Source organism: Tachyglossus aculeatus, chromosome 7, assembly GCF_015852505.1.
Source record: "Tachyglossus aculeatus isolate mTacAcu1 chromosome 7, mTacAcu1.pri, whole genome shotgun sequence".
In the NCBI taxonomy this organism is placed as follows: Eukaryota; Metazoa; Chordata; class Mammalia; order Monotremata; family Tachyglossidae; genus Tachyglossus; species Tachyglossus aculeatus.
The window spans coordinates 36,888,475-36,913,068 of NC_052072.1; the positions used below are offsets into that span (position 1 = coordinate 36,888,475).

The window sequence follows — 24,594 nt, forward strand, 5'->3', positions numbered from 1 at the left end:
TTCCAGGCTATACTTGAATTTGTTCCCTCTTGGGTGTTGGAGAGTTAACAAACTCAAACAGAAAGTTCGGTGCATCTGAAATTAACTGCCAGTGACCTGAGAGTTGAGCCAAAACGTTTTCAGTAGCATTTTCCACACTGGACTCCGATCCACCACGGGCATTCCACGTCCTAAAGCCAGAGTGTTTACATTGTGAAGCCGTCCGGTAAATGTTTAACGTCTTCTCCCGCGAAAGCTTCTGCCGACCCACGGGGTGGGCTAGCTAGTGTACAGTCAAGTCAGTATTTTCTTCTTGCGCTTCAGATCGGCGGAGAGTACGCTTCCGCATTTCGAGGCACATCTACGCCGCTACAGTTAGGGTTGTGCCAGCGGTTTCGGTGGGAGGAATAAGTTCAGAACGGAAGCGTATAAACCACTCCCGGTTTTTTTCGCCCCACTCCTGCTGGGCTAAAACTTGGCTTGCCCAAGCAGGCCCCGGAGAAGATAACGGCCAACTCAAGGGACTTCAGAAACAGCCGTTGCCCATCTAACAGGCTCAGTTTTGAAGTCCATGGGGCCCGGAGTTACGCTGTGTAAAACAGAGCGCAACCAATTGGCCGCCTGTCAATCAATCAAGGATTTCTTCTCACCTCAAACATCCATCTCCTCCTTGCCGATCAAGGCTGTGACTTCAAAGGATGAACTAGAGTTGCCATTCCCATCTTTCCTAGCCCTGTTATGAGCTTGGCCACTCCTGACCCTCGTTCAAACCAACTCCCAGGCCCACGAGGACCAATTTTTTTCTAACCACCAAACCTCAGAGAGAAAGACTTGGGCAAAGTCACAAGTTGGAAGGGCTTTTAAGCCTATTTAGTTTGTTTCTATCTCCCATCGCTACTTCATTTCCCTTCACGCCTTGCTTGAGGGTGTGTTCACCCTCAGGTTTGCCGGCATTTAAGATCTACCTTGGGGCTGAAGGGGAAAGGCACTCAAGCCCCGTTTTTCCATCACCAACATGGCAACAAGAAGTCGGTGCCTTCAGAATTCCCGCCGGTGACCACAGCATGAGCTAAGGCAGTTTTGCAGAACTTAGAACGGGGTTTGGTGGAAAAGAAAGAAGGAAAAAAAACTATCAAAGATGTGACTCTTACGCCCTGGGTAATTTACTTGCTGTAAGCCCCTTCGGTAACTTTTTCTCCCCGGTAGTTCTCTGCTGCTAACCTATCCTTTCCTGGAGATTGTAGTCACTAGCCTCGTCTCAAGCTAAGAATGTCTACGCTCAGTACACAGTCTTAGGATCTTTCAGGGAGGAGGTAACCATCTCTATAGCAAAGCGCTTAGTACAGTGCTCCGCACACAGTAAGCGCTCAATAAATACGACTGAATGAAAGAAAAGGCTTAGAGCCGGATTGATAGGAAATGGGTTCAACGTAGCGGGTAGCTGAAGAAAAAGCCGGCTGAGTGTCCAGATCGTTAATTGGGAGTTTAAGAAAATGTAAAATGACAATATCACCAACACACGATGTAGTGAAAATGTCGGGGAGACCCAGCAAAATATTTTTTTGAGAAATAAACTAATGAATTTATAAACCTTTGTTCTTTTGCGTTATAGCGCATGAATCGTCGGGCGTCAGTCGGGCAAGGCTAAGTTCCCTGCCCCCGCAAAGACGTAAGTATTGTGGTTGATTCTCCATCATCCTACAAAACTCGGGACAGAACCTCCCCTTTCAATCCCCACGGCGCCGAAATGAGGCCGCGTTTTAGAATGGAGGTTAATCCTCCTCGATTAAAGGGCAATAAGCACCGGTAAAGGCCGGCCCTCGGCTAGTGGCTTCCTCTGGCAACGCACTCGAGCGAGTTTGGGTGGGTGGGTGGGTGGGGGGAAACGGGACCTCAAGGCACTTGTGGAAGAACCTGTTTCACTGCCAAATTAAAGAAAGCCGTCCCGATGGGCAGCGAGTGTGGATCACGAACCCGGAGACCATCTGGAAGTCCAACGCGCGAGCGAAAATACCTTGTGGCCGGAGGCGCTGCCGCTCGCGGAGAGGTCAAATTAAGGGTTAGCTGCTCCACAGCCGCGTAACGGGTATTTAATTAGGCCGTTCTCTGAAAGGAAGGAGCGGGAACCCTGCCTGTTAAAAGGACAAGTGGGCCTCACTCTTCCCGGCCCCGCCGCTCCCACTTCCCGCCCGCTCTCCGGCGGCGAGGAGGATCAAATCGAGCCGTCGCGCTCCCCGTGTCCGAGACGGCGGGTCTCGGCGCCCTAGTCCGCTGCTTCGAAACGCGAGAGGACCGTCCCGTCCGGCGCACCTCGGGTTAAACCCGACCCTAGCAGCGGAAGCCGCGGTGAGGTTGCCGGGCCGAGATATTTCTCTACACCGGTAAAAATTAGAAAGTTCGATTTATTAGACTGGGCTTCGGTTGAAAAGGGGCTTAAAAAAAATCCTAAGCATCAGCCCAAGCTAGTCAGTTTACTACCCTGCTTCCTTTTGGGCACCCGGTTCGAGGAAGCCATTTCTCCGGGCTAGTAAAAGCATTCCCCCCTCGCCAACCCACTACCTGATGGCCTTACTTGCCATCAGATAATGTGGACTAAGGTAAACTGAATGCAAAAGGAAGCAGCCCCCATATCCCTCCCCCCCCCCCAAAAAAAAAACAAACAGTTTAGGAATCTCGGAAACAAAGAGGAGGTTCACAGTCAAAGCGTTTCTGCGACGCATCATCCCCTTGGCCCGATTCTCCAAATTCATCTACCGCCGTAAACCCCGTTTGGCGAGTCTCCTGAAGAGGTTTGGGCCGTGACGCTCGACCATCGCCGTCGTAGCGCTTCTCAAATACAAACCCTACCATGTGGCGGAAAGGCACCGACTGATGCTCTTTTCCGAGTGGCAAGTCAAGGGCCTTTTCCCCCCCCAACACACACACACTTTCTGAAAGAGGGAAATAAATTAGTTCGTTATAAATAAGTTCAGAGCTTCCGTGTCTTCACCGACTGAGCGGTGGGCCACCAGGTGTCCGAAGTGGCGGGGTCTCCTCTTCAGTGACTCTGTACGATCTTGCCGTAGCCGCCTCTGCCGGCGTCGTAATCTTGCCGATATTCATCCCGTACCTTAATTACGAAAGAGGGGGGGAGAAAGAAAAAGCCATGAAGGCGTTGGGAGGGGCGGTGGTCTGCGGTAGATTTAGAGCAGGGGGCTGCAGGGAGCAGAGGAGAGGGGCATCTTGCCCAATTCCCCCCTGTATCCACCACGCGCACGTATTTATTACTCTATTTATTTTACTTGTACACATTTATTCCATTTATTTTGTTAATATGTTTGGTTTTGTTCTCTGTCTCCCCCTTCTAGACTGTGAGCCCGCTGTTGGGTAGGGACCGTCTCTAGATGTTGCCAACTTGGACTTCCCAAGCGCTTAGTACAGTGCTCTGCACACAGTAAGCGCCCACAGCACCTGTATATATTTGCACGGATTTTTACTCTGTTGTACATATTTATTCTATTTATTTTATTTTGTTAGTATGTTTTGTTTTGTTGTCTGTCTCCCCCTTCTAGACTGTGAGCCCGCTGTTGGGTAGGGACCGCCTCTATATCTCACCAACTTGTACTTCCCAAGCACTTAGTACAGTGCTCTGCACACAGTAAGCGCTCAATAAATACGACTGAATGAATGAATGAATGAATAAATACAATTGATTGATTGATTCACTAATTCAGTAAAGCCCACAGAGCCCATTATAATCAATATCGTAGTCAACGAGCACTAATGGGCAGAGCCCGGGCCTGGGAGTGAGGAGGTCACGGGTTCTAATCCCCGCTCCACCACTTGTCTGCTCTGCGACCCTGGGCAAGTCACTTCAATAATAATAATAATGGCATTTATTAAGCGCTTACTATGTGCAAAGCACTGTTCTAAGCGCTGGGGAGTTTACAAGGTGATCAGGTTGTCCCACGGGGGGCTCACAGTCTTCATTGCCATTTTACAGATGAGGTAACCGAGGCCCAGAGAAGTGAAGTGACTTGCCCAAAGTCACCCAGCTGACAACTGGCGGAGCCGGGATTTGAACCCACGACCTCTGACTCCAAAGCCCGGGCTCTTTCCATTGAGCCACGCTGCTTCCCCACTTTACCTCCCTGGGCCTCAGTTCCCTCATCTGTAAAATGGAGATTGAGACTGTGAGCCCCATGCGAGACAGGGACGGCGTCCAACCTGATATCCACCCCAGCACTCGGTAATAATAATAATAATAATAATGATGATGGCATTTATTAAGCACTTACTATGTGCAAAGCACTGTTATAAGTGTTGGGGGGGGGTGGTTACAAGGTGAGCAGGTTGTCCCACGAGGGGCTCACAGTCTTAATCCCCATTTTACAGATGAGGGAACTGAGGCACAGAGAAGTTCCTTCATTCATTCAATCGTATTTATTGAGCGCTTACTGTGTGCAGAGCACTGTACTAAGCACTTGGGAAGTACAAGTTGGCAACATATAGAAACGGTCCCTACCCAACAGTGGGCTCACAGTCTAGAAGAAGTGACTGGCCCAAAGTCACACAGCTGACAACTGGTGGAACCAGGATTTGAACCCATGACCTTGTACTTCCCAAGCACTTAGTACAGTGCTCTGCACCCGGTAAGTGCTCAATAAATACGATTGAATGAATGAATGAATGAATGAACTCTGATTCCAAAGCCCGGGCTCTTTCCACCAAGCCCCGAGTACAGGAATTGCTTAAGAAATACCATTATTATTATTATTATGGTACAGTACCATAGTACAGTGCAAGCGCTTAGTACGGTGCTCCGCACACAGTAAGCGCTCAATAAATACGACTGAATGAATTATGGTGGTGGTTATTATTAAAAGCAGGTGGCTCCCCGTGGGTCAAATGATGAGATGCTTATTAGGAGAGTTTTTGTATGGTATTTGTCCAGCAGTAACTATGTGTGAGGCACTGTTTTAACAGCTGGGGTGGCTACCAGTTAATCGGGTCAGATCCGGTCCCTGTCAATCAATCAATCAATCAATCGTATTTATTGAGCGCTTACTATGTGCAGAGCACTGTACTAAGCGCTTGGGAAGTACAAATTGGCATCACATAGAGACAGTCCCTACCCAACAGTGGGCTCACAGTCTAAAAGGGGGAGACAGAGAACAGAACAAAACATACCAACAAAATAAAATAAGTAGGATAGAAATGTACAAGTACACAGCGCTTAGGAGAGAGAACATTCATTCATTCAACTGTATTTACTGAGCGCTTACTGTGTGCAGAGCACTGTACTGAGCGCTTGGGAAGTACAAGTTGGCAACGTATAGAGACAGTCCCTACCCAACAGCGGGCTCACAGTCTAGAAGAAATGACTTGCCCAAAGTCACACAGCTGACAACTGGCAGAGCCGGGACTTGAACCCGTGACCTTGTACTTCCCAAACACATAGTACAGTGCTCTGCACACGGTAAGTGCTCAATAAATTTAATTGAACGAATGAATGAATGACCTCTGACTCCAAAGCCCGGGCTCTTTCCACCGAGCCCCGAGTACAGGAATTGCTTAAGAAATACCATTATTATTATTATGGTACAGTACCATAGTACAGTGCAAGCGCTTAGTACGGCGCTCTGCACACAGTAAACGCTCAATAAATATGACAATGAATTATGGTGGTGGTTATTATTAAAAGCAGGTGGCTCCCCGTGGGTTAAATGATGAGATGCTTATTAGGAGAGTTTTTGTATGGAATCTGTCCAGCAGTAACTATGTGTGAGGCACTGTTTTAACAGCTGGGGTGGCTACCAGTTAATCGGGTCAGATCCGGTCCCTGTCCCTTACAGAGCTTAGGAGAGAGAACATTCATTCATTCAACTGTATTTACTGAGTGCTTACTGTGTGCAGAGCACTGTACTGAGCGCTTAGGAAGTACACATGGTACTGCACATGGTAAGTGCTTAATAAATGCCATTATTATCATTAGAATGAATGAATCCCCCCTGCCTTACCTCCTTCCCCTCTCCACAGCACCTGTATATATGTTTGTACATATTTATTACTCTATTTTACTTGTACATATTTATTGTATTTGTCTTATTTTGTTAATATGTTTTGTTTTGTGGTCTGTCTCCCCCTTCTAGACTGTGAGCCCGCTGTTGGGTGGGGACCGTCTCTATATGTTGCCAACTTGGACTTCCCAAGCGCTTAGCACAGTGCTCTGCACGCGGTAAGCGCTCAATAAATACGATTGATTGATTGAGAGTACAGCGCTTAGAACAGTGCTTTGCACACAGTAAGCGCTTAATAAATGCCATTATTATTATTACAAGTTGGCAACATATTCATTCAATCGTATTTACTGAGCGCTTACTGTGTGCAGAGCACTGTACTGAGCGCTTGGGAAGTGCAAGTTGGCGGTGTCAGAACAGACCCTGACACCCCCATTTTAGAGGTGAGGAAACTGAGGCGCCGAGCAGCGAGGTGACTCGCACCGCGGGCAAGGGGCAGAGCCAGCATTAGAACCCAGGTCCTCCGGCCCCCGGGCCCGTGCTCCGCCCGCTGGGCCGCGGGGCTGGAGGGATGTTTTGTCGTCGGTCTCCCCCGTCTAGACGGGGAGCCCGTCGTTGGGCAGGGACCGTCTCTACACGCTGCCGGCTCGTACTTCCCAAGCGCTCAGTACAGCGCTCTGCGCGCAGGAAGCGCTCCATAAATACGACTGCATGACCGAGTGACAAGAACTGAGGTGGGCGGGATTTGTTTCCCGGGGAGTCAAAACGGTCCGCCGGCCTGGAAGCTCGTTACGGGCGGGGAGTCTGTTGATACGGCGCTCCACGGTAGGCGCTCAGTACATACGATGGCGCGGGCGTTGGTTGGGGAGGGCGAGGCTCCGCGGGTGGACCCTACCTGGCCCCCGGACCGGCCGCGCCCGTACTGCCGGCCCTCTTTGAAGCCGGCGTCCCAGTCCGTGCGGATGATGCGGTCGTCCAGCCGGGTCCCGTTGATGTAGCGCATGGCGTTCTCCGCGTCTCCTCGGGAGTAATATCTTTAGGGTGGGGCGTTAAGGAAGAGGTGACCAATAGTAATCAATCAATCGTATTTATTGAGCGCTTACTGTCATCCTCAATCGTATTTATTGAGCGCTTACTGTGTGCAGAGCACTGGACTAAGCGCTTGGGAAGTACAAATTGGCAACATATAGAGACAGTCCCTACCCAACAGTGGGCTCACACTTGGGCACTGTACTAAGCGCCTTCAAGGCCCTACTGAGAGCTCACCTCCTCCAGGAAGCCTTCCCAGACTGAGCCCCCTCCTTCCTCTCCCCCTCGCCCCTCACTCCATCCCCCCGTCTTACCCCCTTCCCTTCCCCACAGCACCTGTATGTATGTATGTACCTATTTATTACTCTATTTATTTTACTTGTACATGTCTATTCTATTTATTTATTTTACTTGTACATACCTATTCTATTTTATTTCGTTAATATGTTTGGTTTTGTTCCCTGTCCCCCCCTTCTAGACTGTGAGCCCGCTGTTGGGTAGGGACCGTCTCTATATGTTGCCAACTTGGACTTCCCAAGCGCCTAGTCCAGTGCTCTGCACCCAGTAAGCGCTCAATAAATACGATTGATTGATTGATTGGCACATAATAATGATAATAATAATGATGATGGCATTTGTTAGGCGCTTACTATGTGCAGAGCACTGTTCTAAGCGCTGGGGGGGGTGGGGGGGGATATGAGGCCATCAGTTTGTCCCACGGGGAGCTCGCGGTCGGGAAAGCGGCAGATGTCAATTTCCCAAGGAGGGAAGGACTTCTACCTCACGGGCCCAACCGGGATTAGTGACGACGGCATCTCTAGAATTAGACTGTGAGCCCACTGTTGGGTAGGGACCGTCCCTATATGTTGCCAACTTGGACTTCCCAAGCGCTTAGTACAGTGCTCTGCACACAGTAAGCGCTCAACAAATACGATTGATTGATTGATAGAACCCCTCCCATCCAAGCCACCCTCTCACCGATCGGAGCAGTCGTCCTTTCCCTCCTTGAAGCAGCGTGGCTCTGTGGAAAGAGCCCGGGATGGGGAGGCTGAGGTCGTGGGTTCTAATCCCGGCCCCCCGCCACATTTGCTGAGCCTCAGTGACCTCATCTGGGAAATGGAGATGAAGACTGTGAGCCCCCCGTGGGACAACCTGATCACCTCATATCCACCCCCAGCGCTTAGAACAGTGCTTTGCACATAGTGAGCGCTTAACAAACTCCATCATTATTATTATTATCATTACTGACAATTGCACCAGCCTCCTTGCTGACCTCCCGGCCTCCTGTCTTTCCCCACCCCGGCGTGGCCTGGATTGTCTTCCTAAATTCATTCATTCATTCAATCGTATTTACTGAGCGCTTACTGTGTGCAGAGCACTGGACTAAGCGCTTGGGAAGTACAAGCTGGCAACAGATTCATTCAATCGTATTTATTGAGCGCTTACAGTGTGCAGAGCACTGTACTAAGCGCTTGGGAAGTACAAGTTGGCAACATATTCATTCATTCATTCGTCCTTACTGAGCGCTTACTGTGTGCAGAGCACTGGACCAAGCGCTTGGGAAGTACAAGTTGGCAACATATTCATTCATTCATTCAATCGTATTTACTGAGCGCTTACTGTGTGCAGAGCACTGGACTCAGCGCTTGGGAAGTACAAGTCAGCAACATAGTCACTCATTCATTCAATCGTATTAACTGAGCACTTACAGTGTGCAGAGCACTGTACTAAACGCTTGGGAAGTACAAGTTGGCAACATATTCATTCATTCATTCAATTGTCTTTATTGAGCGCTTACTGTGTGCAGAGCACTGTACTAAGCGCTTGGGAAGTGCAAGTTGGCAACATCTGGAGACGGTCCCTACCCAACAGCGGGCTCACAGTCTAAATGTTCATGTCCCCGCTTCTCACAAACCGCCCACGGCGACATCCAACGGAGAGTCCTTCCCCTCACTGCCTCAAAGGCGCTCAATCGGCTCTCCCTCTCCTACCCTGATTTCCCCCGACAACTCAGCCCACATACTTGGCTCCCCTAAATCCACCCTACTCACCGCCTCTCGATTCCGTCTACCCCGTCGCCGACCCCTTACCTATAACCTCCCTAGGGGCCAGAAATCCCTCCCCTTTCAGATCCAACCACCTCTCTCCTGCCAAAAAAGGCAAAAATAATAATCATCATCATCATCCTCCTCCTCATCATCCCATCTCCTCCAAGAAGGCTTCCCCACCGGCCCTCATTTCCTCCCTCTCCCTTCTGGGGCACTGATAATAATAATAATAATAATAATGGTATTTGTTAAGCGCTATTACGTGCCAAGCACTGTTCTAAGCGCTGGGGGGATACAGGGTGATGAGGTTGTCCCACGGGGCGCTCACAGTCTTCATCCCCATTTTCCAGATGAGGGAACTGAGGCCCAGAGAAGTGAAGCGACTTGCCCAAAGTCACCCAGCTGACAGTTGGCAGAGCCGGCATTCGAACCCATGACCTCTGACTCCAAAGCCCGGGCTCTTTCCACTGAGCCACGCTGCTTCTCCTAACGCACTTGATGGTCACCCCACCCTCAGTCCCACGGCGCTTGCCGTTTCCCCGATCTGTAATTCATTTCACGGTGGTCTCCCTCTCTAGACTGCAGGCTCCTCGCGGGCAGGGATCACACCTGCCAACTCTACCGTACTGTAGAGAGGCGGCGTGGCCTACTGGCAAGAATGTGGCCTTGGGAGTCGGAGGTCGTGGGTTCTAATCCCGCCTCCGCCACTAACCCGCTTTGTGACTTTGGGTGAGTCACTTAGCTTCTCTGTGCCTCAGTTCCCTCATCTGTAAAACAGGGATTAAGGCCGTGAGCCCCACGTGGGACAACCTGATCACCTTGCATCTCCCCCGGTGCTTGGCACATAGTAAGTGCTTAACAAATACCATCATCATTATATTATCATTATTATATAATTATATATTATATAATTATTATATATAATGTATGTACATGTAATTATATGTATATAATTATATATAATAATTATATTATAGAATAATAATATATTATTACTGAAGCAGTGTGGCTCAGTGGAAAGAGCATGGAGTCAGAGGTCATGGGTTCAAATCCCAGCTCTGCCAACTGACAGCTTCTCTGTGCCTCAGTTCCCTCATCTGGAAAATGGGGATTAAGACTGTGAGCCCCGCTTTGGGACAACCTGATCACCTGGGAACCTCCCCAGCGCTTAGAACAGTGCTTTGCGCATAGTAAGCACTTAACAAATACCATCATCATTATTATTATTATTATTATTATTATTTATTATTATTATTGTTATTATTATTACTGAAGCAGCGTGGCTCAGTGGAAAGAGCCCAGGCTTTCGAGTCAGAGATCATGGGTTCAAACCCCAGCTCTGCCAATTGTCAGCTGTGTGACTTTGGGCAAGTCATTTCACTTCTCAGGGCCTCAGTTCCCTCATGTGGAAAATGGGGATGAAGACTGTGAGCCCCGCTTTGGGACAACCTGATCACCTGGTAACCTCCCCAGCGCTTAGTACGGTGCTTTGCACATAGTAAGCGCTTAACAAATGCCGTCACTATTATCACCGCGACTCTCCCAAACAGTTGTTTCAGCGCTCGGGCCATAACGAGCACCAATAGACAGCCCTGACGGATGGATGATTATTACATCAAGGCCCTACTGAGAGCTCACCTCCTCCAGGAGGCCTTCCCAGACTGAGCCCCTTCCTTTCTCTCCCCCTCCTCCCCCTCTCCATCCCCCCCACCTTACCTCCTTCCCTTCCCCACAGCACCTGTATATATGTATATATGTTTGTACAGATTTATTACTCTATTTATCTTACTTGTACATATCTATTCTATTTTTTGTTAGTATATTTGGTTTTGTTCTCTGCCTCCCCCTTCTAGACTGCGAGCCCGCTGTTGGGTAGGGACCGTCTCTATGTGTTGCCGACTTTTACTTCCCAAGCGCTTAGTACAGCGCTCTGCACACAGTAAGCGCTCAATAAATACGATTGATTGATTGATTACATCTGTAAAAGGCGTGCTAAGTAGAGACGCGGGAATCAGATCGGACCGAGTCCTCCGGTCCACGCGCAGCCCCGTGGGAGCGGCGATCTCAGCCCCATTTTCCAGCCGGGACAGCGGAGGCTCAGAGGGGTTAAGCCACTCGCCCGCGGGCACCCAGCGGGCCGCGCTCCCAAAGGATACTCAACGAAACAGAAGCCGCAGGCGGTTTTTTTCACTTTGTCCAGGCCCATGACGATCTTCTTGATGTCTCCGCTTTTGCCGAACAGCTCGTAGATCTGCTCTTCGGTCGTATAAAAGGAGAGATTGCCCACGTACAAGGTGCAGCTCTTCAACAGCAGCTTTTCCTGATCCTGTTTATTGCCCTGGAATCGCCAATCCACACCTGGAAGTTAGCCTTCCAAGCCACCCCGCCAAAGATGCACTCGCGGGAGACGGCACAACCTTGTTAATTTGAAATTCAGGAGAGCGAAGAACAGGGCAGCGGGGTCAACTTGGAATTCAGGAGAGGGATCGGGGTCAGGTGTGCTGGGAACCAAAACCCGAGCAACTGGGAATTTCAGCGTGGGGAAGAGGCCCTTCGGTCCTCATTTTCCCGCTTTTCTCCTAACGAGAATGCCCGAAAGGTGAACGTCTCATTTGCAGATTAACCCGAGGCCTCGATTTCCGTCGGAAGGCCGCACGTGTTGTCGGTACATCCGACAAAGGCGGGTTGGACGGACCAAATGAGCCGCTGGAGTTTTTTTTTATGGCATTTATTAAGCGCTTACTATGCGCAAAGCACTGTTCTAAGCACTGGGGAGGAGACAAGGTGATCAGGTTGTCCCCCGGGGGGCTCACGGTCTTCATCCCCATTTTCCAGAGTTCAGGAATGGGCCGCGGCCCGGCTCGGCCACGAGCCGCACGGAATCAGACCGTCGAGCGGTTGGGGCGAAGAGGTCGACGGCTCTTTCTTCCCCAAAATGGGACAGCGAGGGACAGAAGAGGAGTTGGAAGAAAAGAAACGTATTCCCGGATCTTTCCATTAGGGAAGGAGGGAGGGTAGGAACCCGACTTGCAAAGCACTACGCTCTTGTCCCATCTCGCGCGGACTTGGGAGTCGGAGGTTGTGGGTTCTAATCCTCACTCTGCCGCTTGGGTGCTGTGTGGCCTCGGGAAAGCCACTTCACTTCTCTGGGCTTGAGTTCCCTCATCTGCAACACGGGGATGTACACTGTGAGCCCCACGCGGGACAACCCGATGATCGTGTACCCGCTCCGGCGCTTAGAACAGTGCCTGGCACGTAGTAAGCGCTTAACAACTACCATTGGAAGCAGCGTGGCTTAGGGGAAAGAGCCCGGGCTTGGGTCGCGGGTTCTAATCCAGACTCCGCCACTTATCTGCTCCATGGGACTTTGGGCAAGTCACTTCACTGGGCCTCAGTGACCTCACCTGTAAAATGGGGATGAAGACTGTGGGCCCCACGTGGGACAATCTGATTACCCTGTATCTCCCCCAGCGCTTAGAACGGGGCTTGGCACACAGTAAGCGCTTCACAAATACCATCATCATCATTATTATTATCCCGACTCCGCCGCTTGTCTGCTGTGTGACTTTGGGCGAGTCACTTCCCTTCTCTGGGCCTCAGTTCCCTCATCTGTAAAATGGGGATGAAGACTGTGAGCCCCAACTGGGACAACCTGACGACCTTGTATCTCCCCCTGCGCTCAGAACAGCGCTTGGCACAGAATAAGCGCTTGATAAATACCAATATTATCATCATTATTCTCTGGGCCTCAGTGGCCTCATAACAAACACCAACATTATTATTATTCTCTGGGCCTCAGTCGCCTCATCTGTAAAATGGGAATGAAGACTGTGAGCCCCACCTGGGACAACCTGAAGACCTTGTATCTCCCCCAGCGCTTAGAACAGCGTTTGGCATAGAATAAGTGCTTGATAAATACCAATATTATGATTATTCTCTGGGCCTCAGAGGCCTCATAACAAATACCAACATCATTATTATTATTATTACTATTATTATTCTCTGGGCCTCAGCTGCCTCATCTGTAAAATGGGGATGAAGACTGTGAGCCCCACGTGGGACAACCTGACGACCTTGTATCTCCCCCTGCGCTCAGAACAGCGCTTGGCACAGAGTAAGCGCTTGATAAATACCAATATTATTATTATTCTCTGGGCCTCAGTGGCCTCATAACAAACACCAACATAATTATTATTCTCTGTGCCTCAGTCACCTCATCTGTAAAATGGGGATGAAGACTGTGAGCCCCACGTGGGACAACCTGACGACCTTGTATCTCCCCCCGCGCTCAGAACAGTGCTTAGCACAGAATAAGCGCATGATAAATACCAATACTGTTATTATTCTTCTCTGGGCCTCAGTCGCCTCATCTGTAAAATGGGGATGAAGACTGTGAGCCCCACGTGGGACAACCTGATGATCTTGTATCTCCCCCAGTGCTTAGAACAGCACTTGGCATAGAATAAGCACTTGATAAATACCAATATTATTATTATTATTCTCTGGACCTCAGTGGCCTCATAACAAACACCAACATTATTATTATTATTATTATTATTATTATTATTATTATTATTATTATTCTCTGGGCCTCAGTCGCCTCATCTGTAAAATGGGGATGAAGACTGTGAGCCCCACGTGGGACAACCTGACGACCTTGTATCTCTCCCAGGGCTTAGAACAGCGGTTGGCACAGAATAATCGCTTGATAAATACCAATATTTTATTATTATTATTCTCTGGGCCTCAGTTGCCTCATAACAAATCCCAACATTATTCCTACTATTCTCCGGGCCTCAGTCGCTTCATAACAAATACCGACATTATTACTATTATTATTCTCTGGGCCTCAGTCGCCTCATCTGTAAAATGGGGATGAAGACTGTGAGCCCCACGTGGGACAACCTGACGACCTTGTATCTCCCCCAGCACTCAGAACAGCACTTGGCACAGAATAATCGCTTGATAAATACCAATATTATTATTATTATTATTCTCTGGGCCTCAGTGGCCTCATAACAAATACCAACATTATTCCTACTATTCTCCGGGCCTCAGTCGCTTCATAACAAATACCGACATTATTACTATTATTATTCTCTGGGCCTCAGTCACCTCATCTGTAAAATGGGGATGAGGGCTGGGAGCCCCACGTGGGATGATGTGTTCACCTTGTATCCGCCCCAGTGCTTAGAAGAGCGCTTTGCACGTAGTAAGCGCTTAACAAATGCCGGCATTATCATTATTATATTCCGAAATAGCTTAAAATTTGGTACACGTTGCTTTTATGACCCGAAAAGGGATCGTTGCTGTGAGCCCCCCGTGGGACCACCTGATCACCTTGTAACCTCCCCAGCGCTCAGAACAGTGCTTGGCACGTAGTAAGCGCCTAACAAATGCCAGCACTATTATTATTATTACTGTTATATTCTGAAATAGCTTAAATCTTCGTATACGTTGCTTTTAAAACCCAAAAAGGGATCGTTGCTGTGAGCCCCCCGGGGGACCACCTGATCACCTTGTAACCTCCCCAATGCTTAGAACAGTGCTTGGCACGTAGTAAGCACCTAACAAATGCCGGCGTCATCGCTATAATATTCTGAAATAGCGTAAAATTTGGTAGACGTTGATTTTTAGGAGAAGCGGCGTGGCTCAGTGGAAAGAGCCTAAGCTTTGGAGCCAGAGGTCGTGGGTTCTAATCCCGACTTCCCAATTGTCGGCCGTGTGACTTTGGGCAAGTCACTTCACTTCTCTGGGCCTCAGTTACCTCAGCTGCAAAATGGGAGTGAAGACTGTGAGCCCCCCGGGGCACCACCTGATCGCCCTGTAACCTCCCCAGCGCTTAGAACAGCGCTTTGCACGTAGTAAGCGCTTAACAAACGCTGGCATTATCATTATTCTATTCTGAAATGGCTTAAAATTTGGTGTATGTTGCTTTCACGACCTGAAAAGGGATTGTTGCCGTGAGCCCCCCTTGGGGCCCCCTGATCACCTGGTATCCCTCCCGGCGCTTAGAACAGTGCTTGGCATGTAGTAAGCGCCTAACAAATGCCGACATTATCGTTATTATATTCTGAAATAGCTTAAAATTTGGTATGCGTTGCTTTTAAGACGCAAAAAGGGATCGTTGCTATGAGCCCCCGTGGGACCCCCTGATCACCTGGTAACCGCCCCCCCCCCCACCCCCCGCGCTTAGAACAGTGCTTTGCACGTAGTAAGCGCTTAACAAATGCCAGCATTATTATTATTATAATAATACTCTGAAATACCTTAAACTCTCGTACACGTTGCTTTTAAGACCTGAAAAGGGATCGTTGCTGTGAGCCCCCCATGGGACCACCTGCTCGCCTTATAACCTCCCCAGCGCTTAGAACAGTGCTTGGCACGTAGTAAGCGCCTAACAAATGCCAGTATCATCATTATTATTATATTCTGAAATAGCTTAAACCTTCGTACACGTTGCTTTTAAAACACGAAAAGGGATCGTTGCCGTGAGCCCCCCGTGGGACAACCTGATCACCTTGTAACCTCCCCAGCGCTTAGAACAGTGCTTGGCACGTAGTAAGCGCTTAACAAACACCGGCATTATCATTATTCTATTCTGAAATAGCTGCAAATTTGGTATATGTTGCTCTTAAGACGCGAAAAGGGATCGTTGCTGTGAGCCCCCCGTGGGACCCCCTGCTCACCTGGTATTCCCTCCCAGCGCTTAGAACAGTGCCTGGCACGTAGTAAGCGCTTAACAAACGCCAGCATCATTATTATTACTACAATATTCTGAAACGCCAGCATCATTATTATCACAATATTCTGAAATACCTTAAACTTTCGTACACGTTGCTTTTATGTCCGAAAAGGGATCGTTGCCATGAGCCCCCCGGGGCACCACCTGCTCATCTTGTAACCTCCTCAGCGCTTAGAACGGCGCTTGGCACGTAGTAAGCGCTTAACAAACGCAAGCATCATCATTATCACAATATTCTGAAATAGTTTAAACTTTCGTACACGTTGCTTTTAAGACCGAAAAGGGATCGTTGCCGTGAGCCCCTCGTGGGACCACCTGATCATCTTGTAACCTCCTCAGCGCTTGGAACAGTGCTTAGCACATAGTAACCGCCTAACAAACGCCGGCATTATCATTATTCTATTCTGAAACAGCTTCAAATTTGTGATACGTTGCTTTTAAGACGCGAAAAGGGATCGTTGCTATGAGCCCCCCGGGGGACCCCCTGCTCACCTGGTATTCCCTCCCAGCGCTTAGAACAGTGCTTGGCACGTAGTAAGCGCCTAACAAACACCGGCGTTGTCATCATTCTATTCTGAAATAGCTTCAAATTTGGTACACGTTGCTTTTAAGACGCGAAAGGGGATCGTTGCTATGAGCCCCCCGTGGGACCACCTGGTATCCCTCGCAGCACTTAGGACAGTGCTTGGCACGTAGTAAGCGCTTAACAAACGCCAGCATCGTTATTATTATAATATTCTGAAACGCCAGCATCGTTATTATTACAATATTCTGAGATACCCTAAACTTTCGCACACGTTACTTTTAAGACCGAAAAGGGCTCGTTGCTAAGAACGGCACGTAGTAAGCGCCCAACAGACGCCGGCATTGTCATCATTCTATTCTGAAATAGCTTAAAATTTGTTACACGTTGCTTTTAAGACGCGAAAAGGGGTCGTTGCTATGAGCCCCCCGTGGGACCCCCTGCTCACCTGGTATTCCCTCCCAGCGCTTAGAACAGTGCTTGGCACGTAGTAAGCGCTTAACAAACGCCAGCATCGTTATTATTATAATATTCTGAAACGCCAGCATCATTATTATTATACTATTCTGAAATAGTTCAAACCTTCATACACGCTGCTTTTATGTCTGAAAAGGGATCGTTGCCGTGAGCCCCCCGGGGAACCACCTGATCACCTTGTAACCTCTCCAGCGCTTAGAACAGTGCTCGGCACGTAGTAAGCGCTTAACAAATGCCAGCACAATTATTATTATTACTGTTATATTTTGAAATAGCTTAAACCTTGGTATACGTTGCTTTTAAGACGCGAAAAGGGCTCGTTGCCGTGAGCCCCCCGGGGGACCCCCTGATCACCCGGTAACCTCCCCAGCGCTTAGAACAGTGCTTGGCACGTAGTAAGCGCTTAACAAACGCCGGCATTATCATCATATTCTGAAATAGCTTAAAATTTGGTACACGTTGCTTTTAAGACGCAAAAAGGGCTCGTTGCCGTGAGCCCCCCGAGGGACCCCCTGCTCCCCCGGTAACCTCCCCAGCGCTCAGAACAGTGCTTGGCACGTAGTAAGCGCCTAACAGACGCCGGCATTGTCATTATTCTATTCTGAAAAAGCTTCAAATTTGGTACACGTTGCTTTTAAGACGCGAAACGGGCTCGTTGCCGTGAGCCCCCCGGGGGACCACCTGATCACCCGATAACCTCCCCAGCGCTTAGAACAGTGCTTGGCACGTAGTAAGCGCCTAACAAACGCCGGCATTATCATTATTCTATTCTGAAACAGCTTAAAATTTGTGATACGTTGCTTTTAAGACGCGAAAAGGGGTCGTTGCCATGAGCCCCCCGGGGGACCCCCTGCTCCCCCGGTAACCTCCCCAGCGCTCAGAACAGCGGTCGGCACGTAGTAAGCGCCTAACAGACACCGACATTGTCATTATTCTATTCTGAAATAGCTTAAAATTTGGTATACGTTGCTTTTAAGACGCGCAAAGGGCTCGTTGCTATGAGCCCCCCGTGGGACCACCTGGTATCCCTCCCAGCGCTTAGAACAGTGCTTGGCACGTAGTAAGCGCTTAACAAACACCAGCATCACTATTATTACAATATTCTGAAATAGCTTAAACTTTCGTACACGTTGCTTTTAAGACCTGAAAAGGGATCGTTGCCATGAGCCCCCCGGGGGACCCCCTGATCACCTGGTACCTCCCCAGCGCTTAGAACAGCGCTCGGCACGTAGTAAGCGCCTAACAAACGCCGGCGTTGTCATCATTCTATTCTGAAATAGCTTCAAATTTGGTACACGTTGCTTTTAAGACGCGAAAGGGGATCGTTGCTATGAGCCCCCCGGGGGACCCCCTGCTCACCTGGTATTCCCTCCCAGCGCTTAGAACAGTGCTCGGCACGTAGTAAGCGCCTAACAAACGCCAGCATCGTTATTATTATAATATTCTGAAACGCCAGCATCATTATTATTACAATATTCTGAGATACCCTAAACTTTCGTACACGTTGCTTTTAAGACCGAAAAGGGCTCGTTGCCGTGAGCCCCCCGGGGGACCCCCTGATCACCTGGTAACCTCCCCAGCGCTTAGAACAGCGCTCGGCACGTAGTAAGCGCCTAACAAACGCCGGCATTATCATTATTCTATTCTGAAACAGCTTAAAATTTGTGATACGTTGCTTTTAAGACGCGAAAAGGGATCGTTGCTATGAGCCCCCCGGGGGACCCCCTGCTCACCTGGTATTCCCTCCCAGCGCTTAGAACAGTGCTCGGCACGTAGTAAGCGCCTAACAAACGCCAGCATCGTTATTATTATAATATTCTGAAACGCCAGCATCATTATTATTACAATATTCTGAGATACCCTAAACAACTTTCGTACACGTTGCTTTTAAGACCGAAAAGGGCTCGTTGCCGTGAGCCCCCCCGGGGGACCCCCTGCTCACCTGGTAACCTCCCCAGCGCTTAGAACAGCGCTCGGCACGTAGTAAGCGCCTAACAAACGCCGGCATTATCATTATTCTATTCTGAAATAGCTTCAAATTTGTGATACGCTGCTTTTAAGACACGAAAAGGGCTCGTTGCCATGAGCCCCCCGGGGGACCCCCTGCTCCCCCGGTAACCTCCCCAGCGCTCAGAACAGCGGTCGGCACGTAGTAAGCGCCTAACAGACGCCGACATTGTCATTATTCTATTCTGAAATAGCTTAAAATTTGGTATACGTTGCTTTTAAGAGGCGCAAAGGGCTCGTTGCTATGAGCCCCCCGTGGGACCACCTGGTATCCCTCCCAGCGCTTAGAACAGTGCTTGGCACGTAGTAAGCGCTTAACAAACACCAGCATCACTATTATTACAATATTCTGAAATAGCTTAAACTTTCGTACACGTTGCTTTTATGACCGAAAAGGGATCGTCGCCGTGAGCCCCCCGGGGGACCCCCTGATCCCCCGGTAACCTCCCCAGCGCTTAGAACAGCACTTGGCACGTAGTAAGCGCCTAACAAACGCCGGCGTTGTCATCATTCTATTCTGAAATAGCTTCAAATTTGTTACACGTTGCTTTTAAGACGCGAAAGGGGATCGTTGCTATGAGCCCCCCGGGGGACCCCCTGCTCACCTGGTATTCCCTCCCGGCGCTTAGAACAGTGCTCGGCACGTAGTAAGCGCTTAACAAACGCCAGCATCGTTATTATTATAATATTCTGAAACACCAGCATCATTATTATTACAATATTCTGAGATACCCTAAACTTTCGTACACGTTGCTTTTAAGACCGAAAAGGGCTCGTTGCCATGAGCCCCCCGGGGGACCCCCTGCTCCCCCGGTAACCTCCCCAGCGCTTAGAACAGCGCTCGGCACGTAGTAAGCGCCTAACAGACGCCGGCATTGTCATTATTCTATTCTGAAATAGCTTAAAATTTGGTATACGTTGCTTTTAAGACGCGCAAAGGGCTCGTTGCTAAGAGCCCCCCGTGGGACCACCTGGTATCCCTCCCAGCGTTTAGAACAGTGCTTGGCACGTAGTAAGCGCTTAACAAACACCAGCATCACTATTATTATAACATTCTAAAATACCTTAAACTTTCGTACACGTTGCTTTTATGACCGAAAAGGGATCGTCGCTGTGAGCCCCCCGGGGGACCCCCTGATCACCTGGTAACCTCCCCAGCGCTTAGCACAGTGCTTGGCACGTAGTAAGCGCCTAACAAACGCCGGCATTGTCATTATTCTATTCTGAAATAGCTTCAAATTTGTGATACGCTGCTTTTAAGACGCGAAAAAGGCTCGTTGCCATGAGCCCCCCGTGGGACCCCCTGCTCACCTGGTATTCCCTCCCAGCGCTTAGAACAGTGCTTGGCACGTAGTAAGCGCTTAAACGCCAGCATCATCATTACTATAATACTCTGAAACGCCAGCATCATTATTATTATACTATTCTGAAATAGTTCAAACCTTCATACACGTTGCTTTTACGTCTGAAAAGGGATCGTTGCCATGAGCCCCCCGGGGAACCACCTGATCACCTTGTAACCTCTCCAGCGCTTAGAACAGTGCTCGGCACGTAGTAAGCGCTTAACAAATGCCAGCACAATTATTATTATTACTGTTATATTCTGAAATAGCTTAAACCTTGGTATACGTTGCTTTTAAGACCCGAAAAGGGATCGTTGCCGTGAGCCCCCCCGGGGGACCCCCTGCTCACCTGGTAACCTCCCCAGCGCTTAGAACAGCGCTCGGCACGTAGTAAGCGCCTAACAAACGCCGGCATTGTCATTATTCTATTCTGAAACAGCTTAAAATTTGTGATACGTTGCTTTTAAGACACGAAAAGGGCTCGTTGCTATGAGCCCCCCGGGGGATCCCCTGCTCACCTGGTATTCCCTCCCAGCGCTTAGAACAGCGCTTGGCACGTAGTAAGCGCCTAACAAACGCCGGCGTTGTCATCATTCTATTCTGAAATAGCTTCAAATTTGTTACACGTTGCTTTTAAGACGCGAAAAGGGCTCGTTGCTGTGAGCCCCCCGGGGGACCCCCTGCTCACCTGGTATTCCCTCCTAGCGCTTAGAACAGCGCTCGGCACGTAGTAAGCGCCTAACAAACGCCGGCATTGTCATTATTCTATTCTGAAATGGCTTCAAATTTGGTATACGTTGCTTTTAAGACGCGAAAGGGGATCGTTGCTATGAGCCCCCCGGGGGACCCCCTGCTCACCTGGTATTCCCTCCCAGCGCTTAGAACAGTGCTCGGCACGTAGTAAGCGCCTAACAAACGCCAGCATCGTTATTATTATAATATTCTGAAACGCCAGCATCATTATTATTACAATATTCTGAGATACCCTAAACTTTCGTACACGTTGCTTTTAAGACCGAAAAGGGCTCGTTGCCGTGAGCCCCCCGGGGGACCCCCTGATCACCTGGTAACCTCCCCAGCGCTTAGAACAGCGCTCGGCACGTAGTAAGCGCCTAACAAACGCCGGCATTATCATTATTCTATTCTGAAACAGCTTAAAATTTGTGATACGTTGCTTTTAAGACGCGAAAAGGGATCGTTGCTATGAGCCCCCCGGGGGACCCCCTGCTCACCTGGTATTCCCTCCCAGCGCTTAGAACAGTGCTTGGCACGTAGTACGCGCCTAACAAACGCCGGCGTTGTCATCATTCTATTCTGAAATAGCTTCAAATTTGGTACACGTTGCTTTTAAGACGCGCAAGGGGCTCGTTGCTATGAGCCCCCCGTGGGACCACCTGGTATCCCTCCCAGCGCTTAGAACAGTGCTCGGCACGTAGTAAGCGCTTAACAAACACCAGCATCACTATTATTACAATATTCTGAAATAGCTTAAACTTTCGTACACGTTGCTTTTAAGACCTGAAAAGGGATCGTTGCCATGAGCCCCCCGGGGGACCCCCTGATCACCCGGTAACCTCCTCAGCGCTTAGAACAGTGCTCGGCACGTAGTAAGCGCCTAACAAACGCCGGCATCAGCATTATTCTATTCTGAAATAGCTTAAAATTTGTTACACGTTGCTTTTAAGACGCGAAAAGGGGTCGTTGCCATAAGCCCCCCGGGGGACCCCCTGATCCCCCGGTAACCTCCCCAGCGCTCAGAACAGCGCTCGGCACGTAGTAAGCGCCTAACAAACGCCGGCATCAGCATTATTCTATTCTGAAATAGCTTAAACTTTCGTACACGTTGCTTTTAAGACCTGAAAAGGGATCGTTGCCATGAGCCCCCCCTTGGTACCCCCTGATCACCCGGTAACCTCCTCAGCGCTTAGAACAGTGCTCGGCACGTAGTAAGCGCCTAACAAACGCCGGCATCAGCATTATTCTATTCTGAAATAGCTTAAAATTTGTTACACGTTGCTTTTAAGACGCGAAAAGGGGTCGTTGCCATAAGCCCCCCGGGGGACCCCCTGATCCCCCGGTAACCTCCCCAGCGCTCAGAACAGCGCTCGGCACGTAGTAAGCGCCTAACAAACGCCGGCATCAGCATTATTCTATTCTGAAATAGCTTAAACTTTCGTACACGTTGCTTTTAAGACCTGAAAAGGGATCGTTGCCATGAGCCCCCCCTTGGTACCCCCTGATCACCCGGTAACCTCCTCAGCGCTTAGAACAGTGCTTGGCACGTAGTAAGCGCCTAACAAACGCCGGCATCAGCATTATTCTATTCTGAAATAGCTTAAAATTTGTTACACGTTGCTTTTAAGACGCGAAAAGGGGTCGTTGCCATAAGCCCCCCGGGGGACCCCCTGATCACCCGGTAACCTCCCCAGCACTTAGAACAGCGCTCGGCACGTAGTAAGCGCCTAACAAACGCCGGCATTATCATTATTCTATTCTGAAACAGCTTAAAATTTGTGATACGTTGCTTTTAAGACGCGAAAAGGGGTCGTTGCCATGAGCCCCCCGGGGGACCCCCTGCTCCCCCGGTAACCTCCCCAGCGCTCAGAACAGCGGTCGGCACGTAGTAAGCGCCTAACAGACGCCGACATTGTCATTATTCTATTCTGAAATAGCTTAAAATTTGGTATACGTTGCTTTTAAGACGCGCAAAGGGCTCGTTGCTATGAGCCCCCCGTGGGACCACCTGGTATCCCTCCCAGCGTTTATAACAGTGCCTGGCACGTAGTAAGCGCTTAACAAACACCAGCATCACTATTATTATAACATTCTAAAATACCTTAAACTTTCGTACACGTTGCTTTTATGACCGAAAAGGGATCGTCGCCGTGAGCCCCCCGGGGAACCCCCTGCTCCCCCGGTAACCTCCCCAGCGCTTAGAACAGCGCTCGGCACGTAGTAAGCGCCTAACAAACACCGGCATTGTCATTATTCTATTCTGAAATAGCTTCAAATTTGTTACACGTTGCTTTTAAGACGCGAAAGGGGATCGTTGCCGTGAGCCCCCCGGGGGACCCCCTGCTCACCTGGTATTCCCTCCCGGCGCTTAGAACAGTGCTCGGCACGTAGTAAGCGCCTAACAAACGCCAGCATCGTTATTATTATAATATTCTGAAACGCCAGCATCGTTATTATTACAATATTCTGAGATACCCTAAACTTTCGTACACGTTGCTTTTAAGACCGAAAAGGTACCGTTGCTATGAGCCCCCCCCCCCCCCCCGGCGCTCAGCACGTAGCCGGCGCTTCTCGGAGGCCTCCGTGGCGCCTAGTAAGCTCCCCCCCGTCCGTCCGTCCGTCCGCCCTGACCCTGAAGTGCTGGTCCCGGTACTGGCTGAGCTCCACGTAGGAGTCGCTGCGCAGCGCGTTGAGCAGGGTGGCGGACATGGCGGACGGCCCCGGACCGGAAGCCGGAAGCGCGGGGACCGGAAGCGCGGGGACCGGCGGCCAATGGGCGCGGCGGAGGCGGGGGCGGGACTTCCGGCGCCCTCCCCCCCCCCCGTGTCGTCACTTCCGCCCGGTCCCGTCCCGGTCCCAAGGCCCGCCGTCGGCCATGGGGCTGCGGCGTCGGCTGGCGGCGGCGCTGCGGGCGGCGGCGCTGGGGGTCGGCCGTGCGGCGGCGCTGTCGGAGCGGCTGGAGGAGCGGCTGTCGGAGTGGCCGCCCCTGCGCGGCGCCGCCAGGGTGGCCGCCCGGGGCCTGCTGCGGGCCCAGCGCCGCGCACGGAGGGCCGGCGGGGGCCTGGGGGCGGGGGCCGGGGGCCGGGCTCCCCCGACGCCCGGCGCGGGGAACAAACCCTGACGGGCGGGCACACACACACACACACACACACACACACGGTGTGGGGGGGGGCTTGGACCCCCACCATCATCCCCCGCGGGGGGCCTGGGCCTCCACCGTCATCCCCCCCAACCCGGGAGACTTGGGCCTCTAGGACATCCCTGGTGGGAGGCCTGGGTCTCGACCATCATCCCCCTCCTTGGGGTCCTGGGCCTCGACCATCATCCCCCCCTGGGGGGCCTGGGCCTCGATAACATCCCTGATGGGGGTCCTGGGCCTCGACCATCACGACCATCATTCCCCCCCCCAGGGAGACTTGAGCCTCTAACATCCCTGATGGGGCGCCTGAGCCTCAGCCATCATCCCCCCCTTGGGGGGCCTGGGCCTCGACCATCCCCCCCCCCCCCCCAGGAGATTTAGGCCTCTATAACGACCCCGCTGAGGGTCCTGGGCCTCGACCATCATCTCCCCCCACCCGAGAGACTTGGGCCTCTAACATCCCTGATGAGGGTCCTGGGCCTTGACCATCATCTCCCCCCACCCGGGAGACTTGGGCCTCTAACATCCCTGATGAGGGTCCTGGGCCTTGACCATCATCTCCCCCCACCC

At 50.5% G+C, this 24,594-nt stretch overlaps 1 protein-coding gene across 1 annotated transcript; it reads right to left on the bottom strand.

Moving 5' to 3' along the window:
* Positions 1-2,361: 2,361 nt before the first annotated feature.
* NCBP2 (nuclear cap binding protein subunit 2) lies at positions 2,362-23,610 on the bottom strand. The gene is made up of 4 exons (XM_038749125.1): positions 23,517-23,610; positions 11,212-11,393; positions 6,874-7,012; positions 2,362-3,088 (listed from the first exon to the last, which is right to left on the bottom strand). The coding sequence occupies exons 1-4, from the start codon at positions 23,592-23,594 to the stop codon at positions 3,017-3,019; spliced, it is 471 nt and encodes a 156-aa protein (XP_038605053.1). The 5' UTR covers positions 23,595-23,610; the 3' UTR covers positions 2,362-3,016.
* Between the last annotated feature and the right edge of the window lie 984 nt (positions 23,611-24,594).

Excerpts from the sequence above, each read along its gene's own strand:
- NCBP2 (XM_038749125.1), bottom strand. The coding sequence starts at position 23,594 with ATGTCCGCCACCCTGCTCAACGCGCTGCGCAGCGACTCCTACGTGGAG. Across the intron at positions 11,394-23,516 it reads ACCGGGACCAGCACTTCAGG|GGCAATAAACAGGATCAGGA; the intron begins GTCAGGGCGGAC and ends TGGCGATTCCAG. Across the intron at positions 3,089-6,873 it reads GCGGCCGGTCCGGGGGCCAG|GTACGGGATGAATATCGGCA; the intron begins GTAGGGTCCACC and ends TTCGTAATTAAG.